At 44.9% G+C, this 22,668-nt stretch overlaps 2 protein-coding genes across 2 annotated transcripts in view; one reads left to right on the forward strand and one right to left on the reverse strand.

The window, feature by feature from the left end:
• Fank1 (fibronectin type III and ankyrin repeat domains 1) overlaps positions 1–9,188 on the reverse strand; it is a 106,661-nt gene extending 97,473 nt beyond the window's left edge. Inside the window, exon 1 of the mRNA XM_032895049.1 lies at positions 9,176–9,188. Coding sequence (XP_032750940.1) covers positions 9,176–9,188 — 13 coding nt within the window. The remainder of the gene's footprint in view (positions 1–9,175) is intronic.
• Positions 9,189–9,338: 150 nt separating this feature from the next.
• Positions 9,339–22,668, forward strand: part of Dhx32 (DEAH-box helicase 32 (putative)) — a 53,488-nt gene continuing 40,158 nt past the window's right edge. Inside the window, exon 1 of the mRNA XM_032892399.1 lies at positions 9,339–9,539. The gene's annotated coding sequence lies outside the window, so the exon portion shown is untranslated. The remainder of the gene's footprint in view (positions 9,540–22,668) is intronic.

Raw genomic sequence — 22,668 nt, forward strand, 5'->3', positions numbered from 1 at the left:
GGAAACAAACAAAATATCCTTCAGCCAGCGGATGGATAATGAAAATGGAGTCCATATGCACTATAACAGATTATTATTCCCTTGTAAAGAAAAATCAGCAAATTTCCAGGTAAACAGATGGAACTAGAAAGGTTTACAGAGCAAGGTATCCCGAACCCAGAAAGACAAATGTGGCTCGTTCTCTCTCAGTAGAGGCTCCTAGTTCCAAAAGGTCAGATGTGAGTAGCTTGCAGTAGCTACGGAAATCAGGGAAGTAAAAGATCATTGCTGTGGTGGGGGTGGGGGAGCAGCAGAGGAAATTGAGGGCACAAGTGATCTGATCAGGAAATGGGAAAGGGGGCTCTGTAGGGTGTAAGGAGGGTGATAAATTTGAAACAAGAACAAGGATGGTGGAGGGTAAATAGCAGTAAGGATGTCTGAAAAGGTCATAAGGAACTGTACTATTAACTCTCTACCTAAACCAAAAATTAATACATTTATATGTATAAATATGCTTATATAGCTGAAATGTAATTTTCTCATCTGGCCAACATGATCCCTCCAGATGCCAAAAACCACCTAACAACAATCCTACCACCAGACATAAGGAGCCCTCCCTCTCCTGAGGTATTGGTCCTGGTTGTCCAAGAGACTCCCATAACAGTCCAGGGTACTGCCACTGCTCTCAGTTGCTCCTCCTCGACTCTCCCCGCAGAGGTGGAAGGTAAGCCGCGGTTGCTGAAAGCACCAAGCACGTCAGACACAGGGCCAGAAGCCCCCTCCCTAAGGACTAGCTCTTGTGGTACCAGAAGGCACCATGCAAGCTTCCAAAGAGAAAAGTAATCGACCACCGACCTACCAGCGATGACACTTGAACCACAATGCCTGGCATGGGACAATAACCCTAAGGGTGCAGTTGTATTAACATTTTTAAGCTGAATGATCACATGGTGCATTAGTTAGCTTTCTGTGCTGTGACAGGCACGGTGATCAAACGGGACCTGGGGGAGAAAAGAGCTCATTTTGCTTACACTTCCACAACACAGTCCATCACACTGAAGAAAGTCTGGGCAGGAACTGAAGCAGAGGCCATGGAGGGGTGCTGCTTACTGCCTTACTCCTCATGGCTTGCTCAGCCTGCTTTTTTTTTTTTTCCGGAGCTGGGGACTGAACCCAGGGCCTTGCACTTGCTAGGCAAGCGCTCTACCACTGAGCTAAATCCCCAACCCCTCCTCAGCCTGCTTTCTTATACCATCCAGGATCCTCCTGCCCCAGGTGGCACTAGCCACAGTGGGCTGGATCATTAGTCATGAACTTGCCCTATAGACTTGTCCATGGGCCAATCTGATGGAGGCATTCCTCAACTAACATTCTCTTTCCCCAGACGGTTCTAACCTGTGGTAAGTTGACAAAAAAACCTGACCAACACACATGGACATGATGGATTTTCAATTTTTAACTCAACAGCATTTGTAGGATTTGTATATTTTATTGTAGACACCCATGTCAATAAAAAATAAACATTGACTTTAGCCAGGCAGTGGTGGTGCACACCTTTAATCCCAGCACTTGGGAGGCAGACGCAGGCAGATCTCTACATAGTGAGTCCCAGGACAGCCAGGGATACACAGAAAAATCCTGTCTTGAAAAACCAAATAATAATAAAAATAATAATAAAATTAACATCGACTCCCAAGGAGGAACAATTCACTCAGGAAGCAATACTCTAAGGTGGGCCGATTTTGTTCACCAGAAAATTTGAATAATCACAAATACGCAATTCAAGCAGGTCATCTCTCGATGACAATGTCTGTTAGGACATTTTACTGTTTTGTCTGCCTTCCACAGTTCTGGGCATGGAATCAAGTGTTCTATCTTTGAACTACATCACCAATATATAACGGCACTTTTTACACTTATAGTGTGTGTGGGGAAAGAGTAGAGCACACATGTCATAGCACACACATGGATGTCAGAGGACAACTTTGGAGAGGGTTTCTCTCCTCCTACCACAGTAGAAGGCACAGTGGCACAGGCCTGTAATCCTAGCACTGGAGAAGCAGAGACAGGAGGATGAGAAATTCAAGATCATCCTTGGCTACATACAGAGTTCAAGGCCAGTCAGACATCCAAAAGTCCAGGTCTCAAGAGAGTGTCCCTATCTTAAGGATGTTTCTCATGGAAGAAACTGACCATAGCATGTTAGAGACAAAAATACAAACCAACTCAAGCAGTACCAAGGAGACAGATCAGCTTTAGGACAGGGATTAAGAGAGGATAAACTGCAGCAGAAAGGTCCTAAGAAGTGAGGCATCCATGAGCTGTCTGTTTACATGCATGTTTATCTTATGTGAATGTTGTCCATGAGCAGTCTGTTTACATGTATGTTTATCTTATGTGAATGTTGTCCATGAGCAGTCTGTTTACATGTATGTTTATCTTATGTGAATGTTGTCCATGAGCAGTCTGTTTACATGCATGTTTATCTTATGTGAATGTTAGGCCTGCACATATTTGAGTGCACTCACAATCTGTGTACAGGAGCCTGTAGAGAACAGAAGAGGGCGCTGTGGAACCTCGCGGAATTAACAAGCCGGTTGTGAGTCCATGCTTGGTACTGTACTCGGCAAGAGTCACTTCTGCAGCTCCAGGAGAGGTTGTAAAGGAGGAACAGGTGGACGGGTGGGTAGGTGCCAGGAACATGACAAAACAGGGTTCTTGTTAAACTGTAAGGGGGTCAGGGACCCAAATAAGAGAATGGGAGCCTGGATCTTGAGAAAGGCTTGCCCCTTAGTTTCAGAGAAAACTTCCCAGAAGATCTGCAGTGTCCTAAGGCTCCCGACTTCTCACCCATGCGCATACACCCTATGTCTGTAGAGCATTGTTTACTGAGTAAGTTCTCACACCTGAATTCACTGAGTCATTCAGGGCTTCCTTGGAAGCCGCTGGAAAGCACGAGCCCCTCCTTGAATCTGGTTGGCTGCTTCGAAGGAGACAAGTTGTAACAGTGTTTCCCTGGCCCAGTGAGGCCAAGGACAACTAAATTAGCAGGAAGCAGACGCTGTCAGGGACAAGCTGGGTGACCCATGTTCCTGGGGACACACCTTCAACCACGGAGCCTCTCTGTCCCTTTCTGTGGCTGACTGGACATCACAGGTCAGGACTGCTTTAATTCTCAGTATTTTGATTGGGGCGTTTTAAAATAGGGTTGTTTAAACCTGTTGCTTTAAAATTGTTTTTGAAAAAACGTTTTTAATTTGATTTATACAAGCATTTCCTTCTTAATAAGGTTTGGATTGTAACCTAATTGAAATAATTGGTGGTATTTAGGGACTAAGAGTATTTAAGAAAAAAAAAAATAACCACAGATTTGGTAAATGATTCCTGTACTCAAGTAAGAAATGACTTTCGAATCCCCATCGGCCTCCCAGATAATGAATGAGCAAGCGCTCCATGCTAATTCTAGGGTTTTGTTAGGTCTTCTGGCCTGGTGGTCCCTCCATCCAGAGAAGACGATGAGTTATTTCCTTGATCATACCAGATAAAACAAGACTCTTAACATCCACTTAGGTTAGCCAGGATGGTGGAATGCTCCAGATATTTGTAACCAACCTGACATTCACAAGCACATGACTTAAAGGAATTTTGCCCTAGAGGAACTTGAACTTTATCAGGAACACAGCCCCTCCTGCTGTAGAGTAAAACAGCTCTCTTCTTTTGTAAGTACATTACCCTTGGGGAAATAAAACTAAGCAATATCATCCATTCCTTAAATATTTGTTTAAGGCCCCTGGGACAAAATGATAGACAAGCAGGGTCCTGCCCTCTTTAGCCTATTCAACATAGTAGAAAAGTAGATTTTAAATTAACGAAGTAATTAAACTGTGATTCTTGCTAGGAAAAGCAGGAAGTACAGAGGCAGGAAAAGCATTAGGGAGGTGGCACCCCTACGTCAGACATTGGGGGAAGGAGTGGACGAGGAGGGAAACTTAAGCAGAGACCGGACAGAATTGAGTGCACCTTCCCACTGGAGCAGGAGGGAGGACTCTCCTGGTGGCTCAAAGGGCATCTATTGTGTTGGGAAGAACTGAAAAAGCAGAATAGATCTGCAATCCAAAGTGTGATATGTGAGGGCAGCTAGTCCATAAGCAGAACCATAGAGGGCTTTGGGGAGCGGGGAAGCACTGCAGAAATCAGTAAAGCATACAGTCATGGTGGGGATGGTACTGGTGCCAGCAGGGACGGAGGGAGCACATCCTGGGTCCACCCTGCAAGGGATAGACAGGCGTGCTGGTGACAAGGGCCTGTGTGAGAGCTGCTGTGGTAACAAGAATCCAAGATGACTCCAACTTCAGGCTGAAGTGATTACAAGATGGCAGAGACAAGTGGACAAGCAGGTTTGGAGAAAGGAGTCATTCCCCTAGTATATGACGCCCAGCCCCTTTACATCTGTTAGAGTTTGAGGTTTTTGTTTTGTTTGTTTTGTTTTGGGTTTTTTTTTATTTTTTGTTTGTTTGTTTTGCTTTTTGAGACTGAGTCTTGAACTCACCAAGTCACCCAAATGACCCTGAGCATTTGGTCCTCTTCCCTTCCCAACCCGAGTGTTGGGATTACAGGCCTATGTCACATTCATGGCTCTTATAGCCTGGCCTACTTCAGGATGCATTATTTATGTGTATAGGAAAAGAAAATATATATTAGATATATAATTACATAAATGTTCTTTTCATGTAATATATTACACAGAGAGAGAGAGAGAAAATGAAACAGCCTCTGTGTCATTCACCTGACACATACTCAGAGCACAGAATTTGTAATTGACCCAGGGTATACAGGGAGTGGAAGCTGGAGAGAGGGGTTTATCTCGCTCCATTTAATAAACAAATGCAGTTTGCATCTGATAATTCTGCACAGATTATATTTAGATTGTCGGTTTCCTCTGGCTTGTCTGTCTGTTCTAAATGTGCCATAGACTCCCAAATCCACTCCTGGGATTACATAGTAGGGAAGGGATGGTACTGCTGCAATTAAATGAACTTCGTTTTTGTTTATTTTGGGACAGGGTCTCACTATCTGGTCTTGCTGGTCTGGAACTCACAGACATTAACTTGTCTCCCCAGTGCTGGGATCAAAAGCATGCACCTCAATAACCAGTGTAATTGACTTTTTAAAAAGGCATCTGTTCCCCTTGTGATTTTTGTATACAGGTTATCTGCCTGATAGTTAGTTTACAAAGAAAGTAATTAGAGGTAAATGTACAAGCAAGCTAAGACTCCAAGCCACCCTGAGCAGCCAAGGTCGTGAGCTGATTTCATTTGCCCTTCCCCTGGGGGAGTCATTTCTTGGCTCATTACCTTGCCATTATTATTCTGTAGCACAGTGGAAGCCCCCACCATCCTTTGCTTAGTGCCAGAGTTTAAGCCAGCTGTGGGGTCTGAGAGGTTTGTGTTTATTAGATTTTAATGACTCAACGACTCAACTAACAGGGGTCATTACTAAAAGTAATAGGAAGCTAAGGCTGTGGAAATTGTTGGACTAACGGGTTGTTTCTAGTAGTTCCTTAGCATTGCCCTTGGAAATACAACTAATTCTTAAAAGTAATTAAGGAGGATCCTTCCTCTTAATCAACTTACTAACGCTACATAAAACTACTCCCATGTTATTGAAACCCCTCAGTGGCAGAAGGAACAGTATATACACCAGGCTTTAAGTGTGCTTCATAATCCCGGCCTAACAACCTGACGTTGCTATAACGCTGTTGATGCCATGACTGAAATTATTTATAGTTAGCACCGATTAGTATCATATCCATCACGCTTCTGTTACCTCTCAAAGAATCAACTTTTTCCCGTCTTGGATACTGATACTAAAAGAGACATTAGAGATTTGACTGTCCCTTTCATTATTAACCGACCATGGTTCGCAACTATCCTAAACGATGTTTATTAGGTTGCAAAAGATTTCCTAAGGTGGTGATTTCTGAGATATACAAAATTAATACAAATACCCTTTAGTATATGTGAATGGAATAAATCTCATTGTTATATGGGCATAAGTAACTTGGTGTGTAATTTTCTACTTGGTGTGTAATCTGATGGGACAGAGCAAAAATGCAGTTATGGATATAATAACAGTATTAACCAGGTGTGGTAGCACACATCTTTGGTCCCAGCACTCCGGAAGCAGAGGTAGATAGATCTCTGTGAGTTCCAGACCAGCCAAGAGTACATAGTGAGACCCTGTCTCAGATTTAAAAAGTACTTTTCTATGTGTCTATGTGTACTGTATGTAGGGGAGTGTGCATAATTGTATTTCATCACACATGCTATTGTGGGTACACGTATGTGCCCATGGATGCCCAAAGTTGATGTTGCAAATTTCAATCATTTTCTCTCCTATTCTCTGAGACAGAGGCTCTCAATCAAACCCAGAACTTGCCCAATCAGCTAGTCACCATGCTGTAGGAACCCCATCATTGCTTTCTCAGGCTGGGATTACAGGCCAGTCACCACCCCCCACCCCCTGAGTTCTGGAGAATGGAATTCAGGTCCTTAACTAAGAAGATACCCCCACCACACTTCCCCAGATAACATATCTTATTCTGCTTCCAAGGCCTTCCTGATCTTGCCCCTGTTCAGTTTTCTAGATTCACCTGTTTTCCCTATGCCCAAACAAGTTTGTCTCCTCTGATTGCTGCCTGCTTCTTAATCTTTTTTGCTCTGCTCCTGGACCCCTTCTTCTCCAAGTTTAGGGTCTATGTACTAGGGAAATGTAATGGGAATCACTTCTTCCCATTCTTAACCATATTATTGTGCAAGCCAACTACTTCATACTTTGTTTTGGAAGCCTGTCTATCTTTCCCTCTCCAGTTTCAGACCATGGGAGGTTTCAGTAGTTCTCGAGTGGGTCTCTGGGTTGATGCACTCTTGGGATGACCCATGAGGCACTGTGCTGAGTGTTTAACCCCAGTTCCTACAGGGGGCTGCAACACAGTAGGAACCAGAAAAGAGAACAGATAAAAGCATTGAATGCTGAAGATTTTGAAGTTTGCAGTGTACACTTTTAAACAGTACTGCATACTTACAGAAATAAAGTTATCTTTAGAAGATATTTATTTCATAGCTAAGGATGCAGCTATGCTGGTGGAGGGCTTGTCTGTAAGCCATCAAATAGATAGTCCATCTTTAGCACCACATGGGGTTGGGGAAGGTCCACAACCACAGTATTCTGAAGGATCAGAAGTTCAGAGCTATCCTTTGTTACACAGTGAATATGAGACCACCCTGGGATACATGATACATGAGACGAGAGAGAGAGAGAGAGAGAGAGAGAGAGAGAGAGAGAGAGAGAGAGAGAGAGAGAGAGAGAATGAATGAATATATGAATGAATGAATGAATTTCTCTAAGGAAAGATCACACACAACCTGGCATCCACTTGGAATAAGACTAAACTCCTAGCATTGTTGAATGTTCATTTTTTTTTCCAGCAGGTTAGATAAAGTGTATGATCTTTTGAGTTTTGAACACAAATGATGTTGTATAAAAATCCTACCAATCCAAGGAAGTGTAACTCCCAACTTGTAGGCTTTATATTCAGCAAGTTAGTTAAAAGAAAGGGAGAAAGCTTTTAAATTTTCCTGTTATTACAAAGTGAGGTTGTGAGGTTTGCTTGTGTGTGTGTGTGTGTGTGTGTGTGTGTGTGTGTGTGTGTCCCTATGGAACATGGGATTTGGTCTAAGTATTTTATTTTTTAAATTATGCAAAAAAGGCAATTCAATTTATTTTTTAGTATCAAGCTGAATCATATCAAGGTTTAAGCTCTTTCAAGTCACTAAGTCAAACAGTGTATTTGTTTTAAGAACAAAGGAGGCAATAAAATAGTTTGGGTGGGGAGGAGGAAAGGAGAGCCTAGGACAAAGTCCCTGGAAAGGTTGGAGAAAACAACAGCCAACAGGCAGGTGAGGTCCAGGACCTCTCAGTTCTAGCAGCTATAAAGCACACATCCTCAGCCATATATCAAATACAACTTTGTAGCCATCATGGTAGCCCATGCCTTCAGCACTCACTCCATAAACTGTGAATTTGAGGCCAGCCTGGTCTATACAGTGAGTTCCAAGCTAGCCACAGAGATAGCAAGACCCTGTTTCAATCAAAACAAAATGAAAATAATATTGTAACCTCAGCACTTTCAGAAGGCTGAGGCATGAAGGTTTTGAGCCACTGGTTCAGGAAGGAGGCTGGGTCAAGAAGCTGGCCATGAACTCAAGGTCAGCCTGGGCTGCAGGAGACAGACAAAACTCAAGAGTATTTAAAAAAACAAAACAAAAAGTGCATACAATGCTGCCGAAAGTATGAGAGCTGAGTTTGATGCCCAGAACCTACATTTAAAAAATGATAATAAAGTGTGGTACTGTGGTTTGCAGTTCCAGCCCTACAGGGTTGGAGACAGGATCACCTCTAGGGTTCTAGCTAGACGGTTTGCCTAGCCTAGTTCATTAGAGCTCTAGGTAAGTGAGACACCCTGCCTTGAAAACCAAGGTGGGAGTCTGAAGACATGGTTCAAATATCATGAACACTGATTGCTCTTCCAAAGAACCCAGTACCGACGTGCTTACTCACACCGATATAACTCTAGTTCAAGGGGATTTGGTTCTCTCTTCTGGCCTCTGTAGAGGCAGGCACAAGGCACAGGAGTGGTGCACGGACATACACGTAGGCAGAACACCTGTACACACTAAAATAAAATAAAATTTAATTAAAAAACCAAGGTGGATGGCAAGAAATGACACCAGAGCTTGCCCTCTGGGTTCCACACAAACATGCGCACACTTGCGAGTGCACCTATATGAGACCTGCACACGTGTGAACGTGTACACTTGTACCCGCATGAACAGCCAAGCAACAAAGAACAGGGAAATTTAAAAGACGAACAGGAACGAGAAACGTTTGTTATGTATCATATGCTGGACAGAAGCACTTGAATTATATATACCACGGACTTTAGGGGTAAGGTCAAAGAGAGGCAAGATCGCATAAATACAAGACCCAGGCTCCTTGCAGAAAGCACTATTCACCATTAGTAAGCCCACTACTAGTGAGGGCAGCAGCAGTAGTGCTCAGTAGAAGCCGCGGGTTCGAGACCTGGCCCAGCTGGCTCGGCCTCTGGTCGCACCCCAGGCCCTAGCCCGCCGCTTACTCTTGGGCTCCATGGTCAGCTGCTCCCGGGGCCCCTCGGGCCCAGCCCTGGCGGCGCCGCCCTCCTAACGCCTGTCCTCGGCGGGCGTCTCTTGGGTTGCCCTGACAACCGGGGGACGGAGAGGGGCGGGCGGGGCCAGGCGGACGGCGAGAGGGAGGGACCAAAAAGTGACGTGGAAACGCAGAGCGGCGCACGGGGCGGGAGTGGCGCCGGGGGTCGGGATTGGGGAGCGCGGCGGCTTCAGTAGAGCCGCGCCCCGTGCTGGAGAAGGCGCTGTCAGCTCCTTTAAGGACCACGCGAACGTCAGCCGGGCTCGGGAAGCTCCCGCCCGGGCTCTGAGAGGCCTCGGCGGCCGCCGCTGCAGGTAACGGCAGGGCAGGCGGCGGGGAGCAGGGAGGCCGCGCACCTGTTGCCGCCCCTCCCGACCAGGCACAGCTGAGGGTGAGGGCACCCCCAGCTCCGGAAGGAGAACCGGAGCTCCGGGCTGAGATCTTCTGGACCCTGGTGGGTTAAGTCTAGGATGACCCGAGACGCCCAAGTGAGCGTCAGAACAGACTCTGCTCCAGCCGGAGGACCGGGCCATTGCACCACCGTAACCCCAACTAGAGTCAGGGTTACCCCTGCATCTGGCATCGGTCCAGGTCAGGGTCCCGGTGACCCTGGAGATGCCCGGGTGAGAGTCAGGATAGACCCTGTTCCTGCTGGTGGACCCAGCTTTTGCCCGCCAGTACCCTCTCTCCAGGGTGAGGCTCCATTGCTCCTGGATATTGCCCCCAAGTCACGGCCCGGACCGGCCTTTGCGAGTGGCAGCTCTTTTCCAGGATGGGTTCTCTGCACCAGGATGTTGTCTCAGGTCAAGGCTAGGATGACCCTAAGATTGGGTGACCTCAGCTCCTCCTGCAGGACTCGTCCTTTGCACCACGTTTCAGAGTGGGATATCCAACTCCGTTGGTGTTGGCCTAGGTGAGGGTGCGAAAAGGTTCCAGTGAGAAAGCTGCTCCTGCCTCCATAATTGGCTAAGTCTGTCTCTTGAAACCCTGGGCAGTTCCTCCCCTCGTCCTGCTCTTTCATCCCCACTGTCACCTATCATATTTCAGGTTATGGGCCCCGCGTGGGATCTTGGTAATTGATTTAGTTAGTGTGTGTGTGTGTGTGTGTGTGTGTGTGTGTGTGTGTGGATTTGGGGAGGGGTCGTTGAGTCAGCCAAATTGTGTAGGATACTATTTCAAAGACCCTGGTTATGGGCCCCGCGTGGGATCTTGGTAATTGATTTAGTGTGTGTGTGTGTGTGTGTGTGTGTGTGTGTGTGTGTGTGTGTGTGTGTGTGTGTGTGTGGATTTGGGGAGGGGTCGTTGAGTCAGCCAAATTGTGTAGGATACTATTTCAAAGACCCTGATCCAGGTTTTGCTTTAAGAAAGGTGCGAGGGGGAAAAAGTCACGAGGAGTTTTTATCTGGTGTGCTGTAGAATTTTCAAACCACCCTAAAGAGTGCCGAGGTTAGTTAAGGAGAAAAGGGGGAGGGGGTGAGGAAGCGGAAGGAAGAAAAATGGAGAAGAGATAAGGAAGGGAACGAGACAGTGCAGAGGGACGGAGGAAATTGTAGGATTGATTTACCGTTCAGGTCTGGAGATTAAAGCCCCTCCATCAATCCCTGCTGCTGCCATAGACAGGACTAGAGAAAAATGGAAGGCCCAGCCAGCTCTACTGGGGTCATATAAGTGATTACTCATCTTTGCCAGTAGAGAGATTTCTACTGCGTGGCTGTCAAGGACTTAAGGGAGAATTACTTTCCCAAGGGAATCATTCAAAGCTTAGTTGAATCCGAGAAGCATCTATTCTGTGATGGAAATGGACATTTATTATATGCTGCCAAATTAGGCTTCCCTCTCTGTGAGGGTGATTGTCAAAGCAAGGAGGCTTAGGAATGGGTGTGAACAAGCACTGTGATTTATGCAGAACTCATACTTCCTAAGCTAAAGTACCAAACAGAAATTCAGGTTGGAAGTAAATATATTGAGACCTTTCCCATAATGTTCCTGTAACTTAGAGGAGGGAGGAGACAGAGTAAGATTCTGGGTGCTTCTGTACACAGTATTTCCCAAATATTGGTCCTCATAAACAAAATCACAATGGAGCTTTTCTATGCAAGAAGATATAGTTATAGTGGAAGGGCAGATGTCACAAACAAGCCTGGTATATCACACACACACACACACACACACACACACACGAGATTAAAAACTGTCTAAAAAACAGTAGCCTAGATATTGGGGGAAGAGTCCTTTTTTTTTTTTTTCTTAAAGAAGAGCAACAGATCTCCATGTTAAGGTAATAAAAACTAAACATGGTGATTGCGTGTGGATTTCAAGATTGGTGAAGCGGGAATGGGAATTACTGTTGGAGTAACCTTGTGATGGTTTAGAAGATGCCTAATCCTGGAAGTGGGGGTGTTGAGGAAGTCTGGGTGCATAAAGGCAGTTAACTGCGAAAGCAAGATCTTTAGGGGATATCAAGCCTTTGAAAGAAACAACTGGCTAAGAGGTGGAAGTGGGGAGGGGAAGGCACCAAAATGTCCAAGAGAGGACAGTGCTCATCACGACATTTCCCCTCTAGCACCTAGCATGGTGGACTTACTCAGTGGATGGGAACTTCCGTGTAGGGATGTGTTTTACCCTCAGAAAAGATGCTCATGGCCACAACATGGGTTAGGGTTTGGAAATGAAGGATAAAGATTTTATTGTCACTTTGGGTTCTTTCTGCTCTTGGGTCTTTCCTTTGACTGTCATGTTCAGTATGTTATTGGTAATCAAAGGAAAAACAAAAAGACACTCTGTAAGGGGTTTGCTTTGTTTTTAAGTTTCCAAGTTTCTTTGTACACAGAGCCATCATTTCTTAGCTGATATGTAACTCCAGGTAGCAAACCAAAGAAAGTAGCCTTAGCAGGGAGTAACAAGGTAGCCAGGAAGACATAAAAAGTGCAGCCTTTGTTTTTCTTAGATCTCTGGCCACTCTCAGAATGAAAACTAAGACAACTCAGTTAGAGGTTAGCTTTATTTAGGCAAATAGAACAACCCAAATTACATCACTTGATCATTACATCTCTTGATCATGTGCATTCAGTCTGTTGCCCCCACTATAACTGGGAGAACCATTTTACTTTGAGGAACTTTTGTTTTTATTTTCATTAGCATTGTTTGGGTCTTTTTTTTTTTTTAACTCTGTTACTTTCTGAATTCATTAAGGGGCTCAGTCAAAGGTTAGAATATAACCTTGCTTCCATATCTGCTCTTCTGTTTGCCCAAACCTGTTGCAAACTATACTTAAACCACTGGGCTCCCCCAAATGCGTGCCCCTTTGCTTTTTCTCATCCATGGTGTGGCTGCCGTATCTGGCTGTTTCTCCTGTCTCCCAGCACATCTTCCAGGGGAAGAAGCCTCATGCCCATTCAATGAACTTCTCTCCCACTAGAGGGACTCTACAATGGAGTGCTTAGTTCTAAAGCTGCACTTTTCTTGTAATAGTTATCTCTCATTTTGTTTTTGGATCTTGAGCCTCTGATCAAGCGTTTGTTTTCTGTTATATAAACCTGCCCCTTTAATAAGGGGGTGGGCTTTGGCTTGAATAGAATGGTAACGGAGAGGACAGCTTCCAGTCTTTTCATTAATCTTTATTTCTCGGCACACCTCTTTGGGAAAGCTAGGAGCTGCTGTTGGCTCATGTATAGTTTAGCAAGAATCAGAATAAATTATGTGTAATTGTAGAGACTAGAGATATAACTCAGTTGGTAGACTACTTAGCCTGTACTAATCCCTGGGTTTAGTTCCCAGCAAGTATAAACTGAATTCAGTGTCCCACAACGGTAACCCCAGCACTGGTGAGGGAGAGGAAGAGAATTAGCAATTGAAAGCCATTCTTGGTGACATAGTGAGTTCAAGGCCAGCCTAGGCTACATGAGACTCTTTCAAGGATTAGTAGTAATAATGTGTTAATAGATGAGGATACTGATATCTTCCATGTTGTAAAACAACAACCTTTAGTTGTGGAGTTTTAAGTGGAGAGGGAAATGTTGGCATAGGGTAAACACTTACTGAACAGTAACAGTGAGCTACCCTAATGTAGGGTACATTAATGTGTACCCTAATGTGCTACCCTAATGTCCTTGTCTCATAAATGGAGACAAGGAAATGCCCTTGGTGATGGGTGGGCATGAGGGCAAGATGGCTTCCCCATCAGAGGATTACTTGGGCAGCGGACAGAGGTAACAGAAATCAAGTGTGCACGGTAATGGATGCTGGCTGAATGTGTACAGCATGCATAGAAGAGACAGACTTGAGCTACAGGTGCTAGGACAAGATTACAAAGAGCCTAGGGACTGAGTCTTTCTTTAAAGGGAATAAAGATTTGGGTCAGTGATGTGATCATTTTCCATTTGGAAAGGATAAAAGATTAGTGGAAAGTCAAAATTAGAGACAAAAAACAAAATGGGAGGGGCTTTTGGTTTTGTTTAAGGTGTGAAGTCAAGGTCACTTACGAGTGGGTGCCGGTGATTGTGGAGCCAGTGTCACGGGAGGAGTGAGCCACCAGAAGGAGCAGAACTCAGAGGTCTTGGTGACACAGGGTGAAGGAGAAACCAGGCCACCTCTCATGTCTGACGTTCAAGGGAAGGTGGGCTCTCCTACCTACCATTTGTTGAAGTCTAGAACTCAAAAGAAGGGAGCAAGCTTGTAAAGAATTTGACAAAAAGTTCAGGTTGAAATATGAGTGCATGTGTGTTGTGTTTCCCATAAGCCATAGTTAGACATGCGGGGCTGCAACCATTAAAAGAAATTTGCGGAAGCCAGGAAGCTGCACCAGGTGTTTGGGACTGTTTTCTCCATAGGAACTTTAGTGAGAAAAAGGGATTCAGGAGCCTGGGGCACATGTACTTTACAATGGAGTGGGATGGTGGTAGGAGAGCCCTAACAGACAAAGAAAAGGACAAGCCAGAGGAGTAAGCTGGGACTTTGAGAAGATCCCAGGAGTGCAGGTCTGGTCATGCTCTCAAATCACTGTGTTTTCCCACCCCAATCCACCCATCCTCCCACCGCGCCCCCACCCCTCCACCCTCCATCCTCCACCAGCTCCTGGTCATTCTTAAAGTGAATGCAGAACAGCTACAGTTTGCCAACAGGAAAAGAAAGCTGCATGGTATTTGTAGGATTCAGGGTCTCCATTTAGGACAGTAATGCATGAAAAATGTAAGGTCAGAAGTTGATCTGATGACGCCTCGAATAGGTACTAGGGTTTGGTATTTGGCTGGTACAACCAGAGCATGGTCACTGAACCCAGGTGCTTAGGGCAGGAGGGAAAGGATAGCCTAGGCTACATGGTGAAGCTCAGTCTTCCAAATTAAACAAATGACTTTTAAGAAGTTTAATAAGATGGCTAAAAGTTTGATTGCAGATTTCAGAAGTAAAATAAATGTCATATTTCTTGGAAAGACTGAAAGTGGTACATTCCTTAGATCTCAGCTGTACTCACCTGGGTCCTACCTGTTCACTCAGAAGTAAGCCAGACTAGCTCTCTTTTAGTGTGCTATACTAATCCCGCTTTAAGGAGCCCTTAAAATATTACACAATCGAAACCGATTAAAAAATAATATTAAAAAGCATCTAGCAGTCTGGTTGTGAGAATTTGTAACCAGACCATTTACTTTCACACTAAACTGTTAGGGGTTCCATGTATAAATATTAAGAAGTCTTTCTGGCTGTGTACTGTGGCATGACCTTTAATCCCAGCACTTGGGAGGCAGAGGCAGGAAGTTGTGAGGCTAATGTATCAAGTTCTAGGCCAGCCAGGATTATGTAGAAAGACTCTGTCTCCAAAACAAAACAAAAAAAAAAACAACAAAAAAGTCTAAGTCTAAAAATATTTAAATTGTGTAACTTTTAAAAATTCACCATAGGACCCGTGAGATGGCTTAGTGTGTTGGTTTTTGATTCTCAACCTTCCTAATGCTATGACCCTTTAATGTAGGTGCTCATGTTCTGAGCCAGCCATATTATTTTTGTTGCTGTCTCATAACTCTATCTTGGTACTATTATGAACCCTAATATAAATATGTGTTTTCTGATGGTCTTAGGGAACCCCTTTGAAAGGGTCATTTGACCACCAAAGGGGTTGTGACCCACAGGTTAAGGACTCAGCCTATGAAACTGAGTCCAATCCCCAGAACCCATGTGGTAGAGAGAGAGCTGACCTCTCTCTGATCTCCATACCAGTGCCCTCATGGCCCCCATACAAAATAAATACTGTAAGAAATTTTGATTAATTGTGCAATTGATTATTCAAGCTACATTTGATATAGAGCAATGCCCAATAAAGACTGGTTTTCTAGGTGGTTTTCCCAAAGCAGGTGAATTTTTCACATTAGTTTTAAATTGTATTTTTATGGATGGTCTGCCTGTGTGCATGTCTGGGTCGCTCATGTGCCTAATGCCAGAGGAGGGTGTTGGATTCCCCTGGAACAAGGGTTTCCGATAGTGGTGAGCATTCGTATACGTGCTGGGAACTGAACCCCGGTCCTCTGGAAGAACAGCCAGTGCTCTAACTACTGAGCCATCTCCAGTCCTAAAGATGGTTCCTTTACTAAAACTCCATGTCAGTGTTTTTGAAATCTAGAAATAAGATTTTAAAAATAAATTTTGAATTTTACCTTATCTTTTCCAGAGAGATATTCATCGGCTACTGGAAACCAAATATGATACATGTTAGAGAAGGCTGGGCCTATGAGAACATAGGCAGAGAAAGACCAAACCTTGCTATGCAGCCCAGCCCTGTTGTGAACTTCGGTCTTGCCTCAGACTTGGGCTCACTGGGGTTACAGGCCTGGGCACCACACTCAGCCTCCTGAGAACCTCAGGAGCATGACTCCACTGTGTCATTGGAAACATTCTGTAGCTGAGAAAGTGTGCATGCTAAGTATCTGACATGTAGCCCCGGGAGGGCAGTTAGAACTGTACCTTTCAAATACACAAACAAGACTTGCCAACCGGCTGTACCTGTTTACTTCAAAAGCATCAGTTTATTTAAAACATCAGTTTATTTACATTTATTATTTGTGTATATTCGTATATGCATGCATGTAGGTAGGTAGTGCATAACAGCATGCATTTGTGGAGGTCAGAGGACAGGATAACTTTCAGCATTCTGTTCTCAGGTAATCAGGCTTAGCCAAAAGTATCTTTCCCCATCCCCATTTAGACACTATTTGAACATCTCCCACAGGGTCAAGTATTTCTTCAACCTGTACAGATACCATAGAAACCTATTTTATTTATTTATTTAAAGATTTATTTATTTATTTAAAGATTTATTTATTTATTATTTATAAGTACACTGTGGCAGTCTTAACATACCAGAAGAGGGCATCAGCTCTCATTATGGATGGTTGTGAGCCACCATGTGGCTTCTGGGATTTGAGCTCAGGACCTCTGGAAGAGTAGTCAGTGCTCTTAACCGCTGAGCCATCTCTCCAGCCCTATTTCTTTTCTTTCTTTTTCTTTTTTTTTTTTTTTTTTTGAGACAGGGTCTCACTGTGTAGTTCTGGCTCTCCTAGACCAGGCTGGCCTCAGACTCACAAAGATCTGCTTGCCTCTGCCTCCTGAGTTCTGGAGCCGCTGCATCCAGGCAACCTCCTGTTCGTTAAGGAAATTGGAACATGGCGTGGTTGTATGGCTCAGCAGGTAGCGTACATTTATCCAGGATCAAGCTGGGGCTGGACTGCCTCACTTCAAACACCCGCTGTATCACAGCCAAGATGCTAAAAGCTGGATAAATTAACCAAGCCTCTGAAGGCTTAAATTTCCTCATTTGAAAAAAATGGGACTAATAAAGTAAACCCTCATGGGGTTCTTAAGGGTTTAAAGGAAATAATCCATATAAAGTACTTAAGTGCTTATTAGCATCTGGCATAAAGTAAGCACACTGTGAGCGCTAATCAGCAGAATTATCATCGTCATCATTGTCAGTTCAGCCTCAGTGTGTGGAACCATGCTGTCCGACTGTGGTCTGCAGACAGGTGCTGGCTCCAGCCCTCCCGTCAAGGTTACAGTGGGAGAGGCAGTGAGCTCATTTACACTCTGGTGCCAGCTTCTCAGCTTGCCATACATTAGCACTTTGCATAAAATTGCGGTGGAATATTGGACCCATGATCACATGCTCCAAAAAGCAGATGGCCTTTTATCCTGAAAGCTGCTAGCACTCATTTGCAGTCTTCATTCCTTCTCTTTTGTGAGTCGTAAGTATACTGCTTGTTGCTTCAGCAAATGCTTGCCAATCACTCTGCCCACGCACAGCCCTGTATCTATTTTCCAGGAGTTGCAAAGATAACTCTGGAACTACTTCTAAGTTAGAGGGAGTGGGAGGTGGATAAGCGTGGGAGGTGGCACGATTGGAGCACACAGTGTTTGCAGGGGTTTTAGAGCTTGGTCACATGGGCTCCTGCGTCCATGAGAAGACAGTGTAATACCTATTACTCCTCCAGCATCTTGTGGTATCCCTGAGATCAGTGTTCCTGTTTTTGAAACAGCGTTTGAATCTTGTAGAAATTTGCAACATTCAAATGAGAAAATAACTTTTAAAGATTATTAAGAACCCATCTTGTAACTGAAAGTGGAAGTCACAAAAAATGTGGCAACAGTAAAGGTTTTCTGGACACACAGCAACCCCAGATTAATTCAAAATCTAACGGCAAATGCATCTAGGTGTTGACAGCATTGCTTTTCTATATTGTATTGTGCAGCTTCATGGCAGCCTTGGTCCTGAGCATGCAGCATACTTACTTTGTTTTGTGCCAGCAGAAAATCCAGTGCCAACAAGCTCTGCCTGCAACACTGGGCTAGGATTCCAAACCCTTGTGTGCTACTATGGCAGGTGCTTGTTTGGTGTCCATGTGTTACGGTGTTTGTGTAGAAGTGTCTGAGCACATGGGTATGTGAGTGGAGAGGCCAGAGGTCATTGTCAAGTGTTTTCCTCAGTGACTTCACCTTATATTTGGTGACAGGGTTTCTAGTTGCACCTTGGGCTCACCAACTTGGCCCAAACTGGCCAGCAAACGTGTAGGGTCCTCCCATCTCTGCCCCTCTTCCCCCAGTGAGATTACAGATACGCACCTCCACACTAAGCTTTCCGTGGATGCTAGGGATGGGACCCATGTCCTCGTGCCTGAGCAACAGGCTCTTGGTCCACTGAGCCGGCTCCACAGGCCTGGGCTTTGGTGTTCCTACTGTGCATCCAGACATTTCCAACCAAGAGTGATGCTTTGTGCCGTCTTTCCTTAACTTGCCTCAAATTACTGTGCCTTTTGGATTCTGGGGTGTTAGGATCCTTGGTTTAAAAACTGCTCTTTGTATAGCTCACTTAAATTTCAGGGGGAAAGTTATATAAAATTTGGCCTAAGACAGAATTTTCTAATTTTGAAGCACCCCAAATATGCTTCTGCCACTTATACTATGAATTTGTACAAAGGGACTGACATTCTCAGCAATTAATGATTCTAAAATCAAAATGTCAGTTAACCTTAAACTCACTGAAGAGGCTTCTTTTCCAGCAGTGTATCCAGCCAAGATTTTATTCTTTGTGCAAAAATAGACTCACCTCATTAGTATGCAACTTTGCCTTTAATAAATGGCAATTCTATACACACGCCAAAGAATTATTTTAAAAGTGAATGTCTGGGGGCTGGAGAGATGGCTCAGTGGTTAAGAGCACTGGCTGCTCTTCTAGAAAACCTGGATTCAATTCCCAGCAACCACATGGCAGCTCACAACTGTCTGTAACTGTAGTCCTATGGGATTCAGGGATTTCTTCTGGTGTTCAAATACATATGCAGATATAACATTTATTCAGACATACATCTTTCTAAAAGTGACTTTCTTTCTGATTTATGATCAGTAAATGTTGGATTTGTATATTGATTTTATGCACCTGCATACCCAGAGTCAGAACCAAGTTTCTGAGGTTATAAAGGGAGGATGGGCAGAAAACACTAAGAAGCCTTGTAAAAGATCTGTCTAGTCATTTGCTCTTATGTGCACACACATGAGTCATGAATGATTTACTGCTCTATAGATCTTGAGGGAACATCAGAGAGATTAAAATTCTGGAGAGAATTTTACAAAACTTTTACAAAAGTGAGTACATTTTGCAAACCGTCTACATGTGAAGCTGGGCATCATGTAAAAGAACAGCTTGAAAGAGGTAAGATATTTTATGTGTGTCCTGTGAACTCAGCATCGGGACCAACTGTTCCGTCAGACCTACTTGAAGATAATTTTAAAGGTTATTTTGTCAAGAAATGTTCCTTAGCAGGGGCCGGATAGGTGGGTCAGTGGTTAGGAACACTTGTTGCTCTTCCAGAGGACTCAGGTTCAGTTTCCAGCGTCCATATGTCAGCTCAGAGCCATCCCTAATTCCAGTTACATGGGCTCCAACTCCCTCCAAAGCACAAACATGCAGGAGGCCAAATACTCATACATATAAAATAAATATAAAGATCATAAGAAAGAGAGACGCTCCTTAGCTGGTAATCATTCTTAGGGGTTGGTTGTTACATTGGGTTTACTGGTCTCTCCTGCGATGTGCAGGCATTGTGCCGTGCGCCTTAACCTTCCCTCTTCCTGGTTTCTCCAGAGCTGGATCTCATGGGCAACTTTAAAAACCTAAGGGCAGGTGAGGGGAAGATAGTGTTGAAGAAACTCATGTACTGTCAAAGTCAAGAGGAAAACTTAAGCAAAGGCGGAGAATGTTAAAGTTGACCAAGGAGTGCAAGATTGTCCCACATGTGTGAGAGCAGCCTTTGTATGGCAGTGTGTCAGGCCACTTGTGTCCTGGCTCCCTCATTGTTGAAATCCCTCAGTGCCCAGGGTTGCTGGCCTTTGCATGGACCAGCTTTCCTTCTTTTAGTTGCCTGGCAATAAGATGAAGGGTTTCATAGACAAAGAATTTCCATCTCGACACCCCCTCTGGCTTGGCTGCACCGGGGCCCCCGGGAAAGAAGCCAGCCTGCCTGTTCTCACCGTCCCAGCATGGCCACCATGCAGGCCTGCGTCAGGCCAAGTGTTGGCTGAATGAGTGAGAGACCTGAAAGTGCGGACACTGAGAGTGAGAAGACGGTTGAGTTCTGAGTGCTCCCTATGGTATAGGGTGTCAAATGTTTTAAAGGCACAAAGTTCCTGAAGGTTATAGCATGGGCCGTCTATTCAGTTACAGTTTGTACTCGAGGTTCAGGATCACAGGGATTATCGAGGAGCAGAGTTCCCGCAATAGTCTAAGTGAAGACTGGGCAGCGGGTAACTCTCCTGTATGTGAGGCCGTGGCCTCTGCTGTCAGCCACAGAGGCCTGTGAAGTACTGTGAAGTGTAATACCTGCTGGTTTCCGGATCTCAGGGCAGCCCTCTCCTGTCTAACTAACTCCTGAAGGGACCAAGAACCACCCACCTCAGTAGGGCTGCATTGGTGAAATCTAGGTGCAGTGCACACTGTTGAGTTTATGAATTTGCCCACTTGCTCACTCCCCCTTCCAAGCAAGGGTGTATAACATGCTCTTGTCAAAGAGGAAAAAAGTGTCACCGTGGTGTCTTGCTAACGAGGTGATTAGACATTGTTCAGCAGTGTCAAAGGATCTGGAACTCCGAACAGTGATGTGGCAAAAAACCAGCTGTGCAGGAAGGATGTAGGATAGCTTGCAAGGGAGGCATGCGTCAGGGGTCAGGTACAGTGGTCACAGATCCCATGCATGATGGCCTAAGGGAATTTGAGAAATTGTTAAGGACTCGTGGTCTGACTTTATGAGGGGGAGCTTGATAAAAATTTCTCACTCATCCAGTTAACGGACAATTGCTGAATGCCTCATAGTGCCGAGCTCTGTTGCAGCGTGCAAAGTAGAGAGCCAGGCCCTCCTTCATGGAGCTTGCCTTCTGGTGGAGGGCTCCTATACCAAACAAAATGGAGGGGAGGTACAGATGGTGAAAGTTGGTGTGGAGTGGAGGGAAGGTGGCCAGGAAATCCTTTCCTAAGCTGACACTTGGTGAACCTTTGTGAAATAAGGGAGTGAGGCATTGGTCATCTGAGGAACATTTCAGCACAGAAGAGCAAGAACAGGGCGGAGGCTCAGTAAAGGAGCCTGTGGCTGAGGAAGAATGAGGCAGTGGTGGACGATAGGCAGACCAGGTCTCTATCAAACACTCCTTAGGGGTCACCACCATGGTCTCTGGGCTTAGGAGACACTTCCTCCAACGTCAGTAGGCTCAGATCTTTGTAGTTTCCCTATCTCCCTCTGACTACAGCACCGGAAGGTTAGTCTGAGCCCACCAGGCCAACCCCGGGATAATCTGAGTTCAAGGTCTGTCATTAATAGCTGCAGGGTCCCTTTTCCTCTTGCTGTGCAAAGTGCATGCTCATAACTTTCAGTAATCAGGCACCTGATGGTGGCCCTGTGAGACCTTTTGAGGTGTCTTGCAGACTCCACTCCCCAGATCTGCTGGTGTCTGCTGTCCCTTTGTGAGTTAAGGTCAAAAGGACTGTTCATAGGAGCAGTTGAGCTCAATGGGAAAAAGCACGATTACTCACTGCCTGCATCTTTTGAAAGGTTAAGCAGAGGATCTGAGATAAAAAAAAAAAAAAATCAAGGGTGCAGTGTAGATCCGTGGTGGAGTGTTTGTGTGGTACATAAAGTCTCTGGCTTTACTCCACTGGCCTGAGAGACAGAGTCAAGGATAACTTGAGATACTCTGGTCTGCGCAGCTGAAGGAATTGCATGAGATGCAGCCAGGTGTGTGACGAGGTCATGCTGGCAGCGGAGGCTCAGACGTGCAAAGTCTGAGGTACTTATTCAGTATCCAAGGGGCAGAGAAGGAGAAGATGGCTGATCACATACGACTGGAGTACAAGAGGCAGGGCATAAGGACACACCAATGGGAGGTGAGAGGAAACCACGGTCCTATTATCCAGGGAAAAGGGCAGGGTCCTGGGACTGTGTTGGGTAAGCCCCAAACTCAGAAGAATACACATTAGGAACCAGATCTTTGAAACAGAGTAACCTCGGAGAAAGCAGAGACGCTGGCTCTGAGATTTCATCCTTGCCTTTCTGTGAACTGTACTGTATTTCTAGAATCATCAGAGCAGACCTCATGCATATGGATGACCCAGGAATGGCTCTCAACTTCTGACTCTTGCTTAATAAGCTGTTACATACAAATGTTTGGTGTTGTTTTGTGGATATCCATCTACAAGTTGTTACAGATCCAATTCAGAGGGCAACCCAGAGAAGCTGCAGTTACAGTACATACAGTGGGGTCACTCCGAAAAGGAGTCTTTCAGGTTCAGATTTCATAGAGTAAAATGCCTGTACTGAAACAGTTTAGCTAAATTTTATCCGAGTGACATATACTGCCCAACCCCCCTCCCTTCCTTCTTCCTCTCTCCCTCCTTTCCTTCTTTTCTTCTGAGTGTCA

The sequence above is a fragment of the Rattus rattus genome, chromosome 2 (assembly GCF_011064425.1).
Source record: "Rattus rattus isolate New Zealand chromosome 2, Rrattus_CSIRO_v1, whole genome shotgun sequence".
Classification (NCBI taxonomy): Eukaryota; Metazoa; Chordata; class Mammalia; order Rodentia; family Muridae; genus Rattus; species Rattus rattus.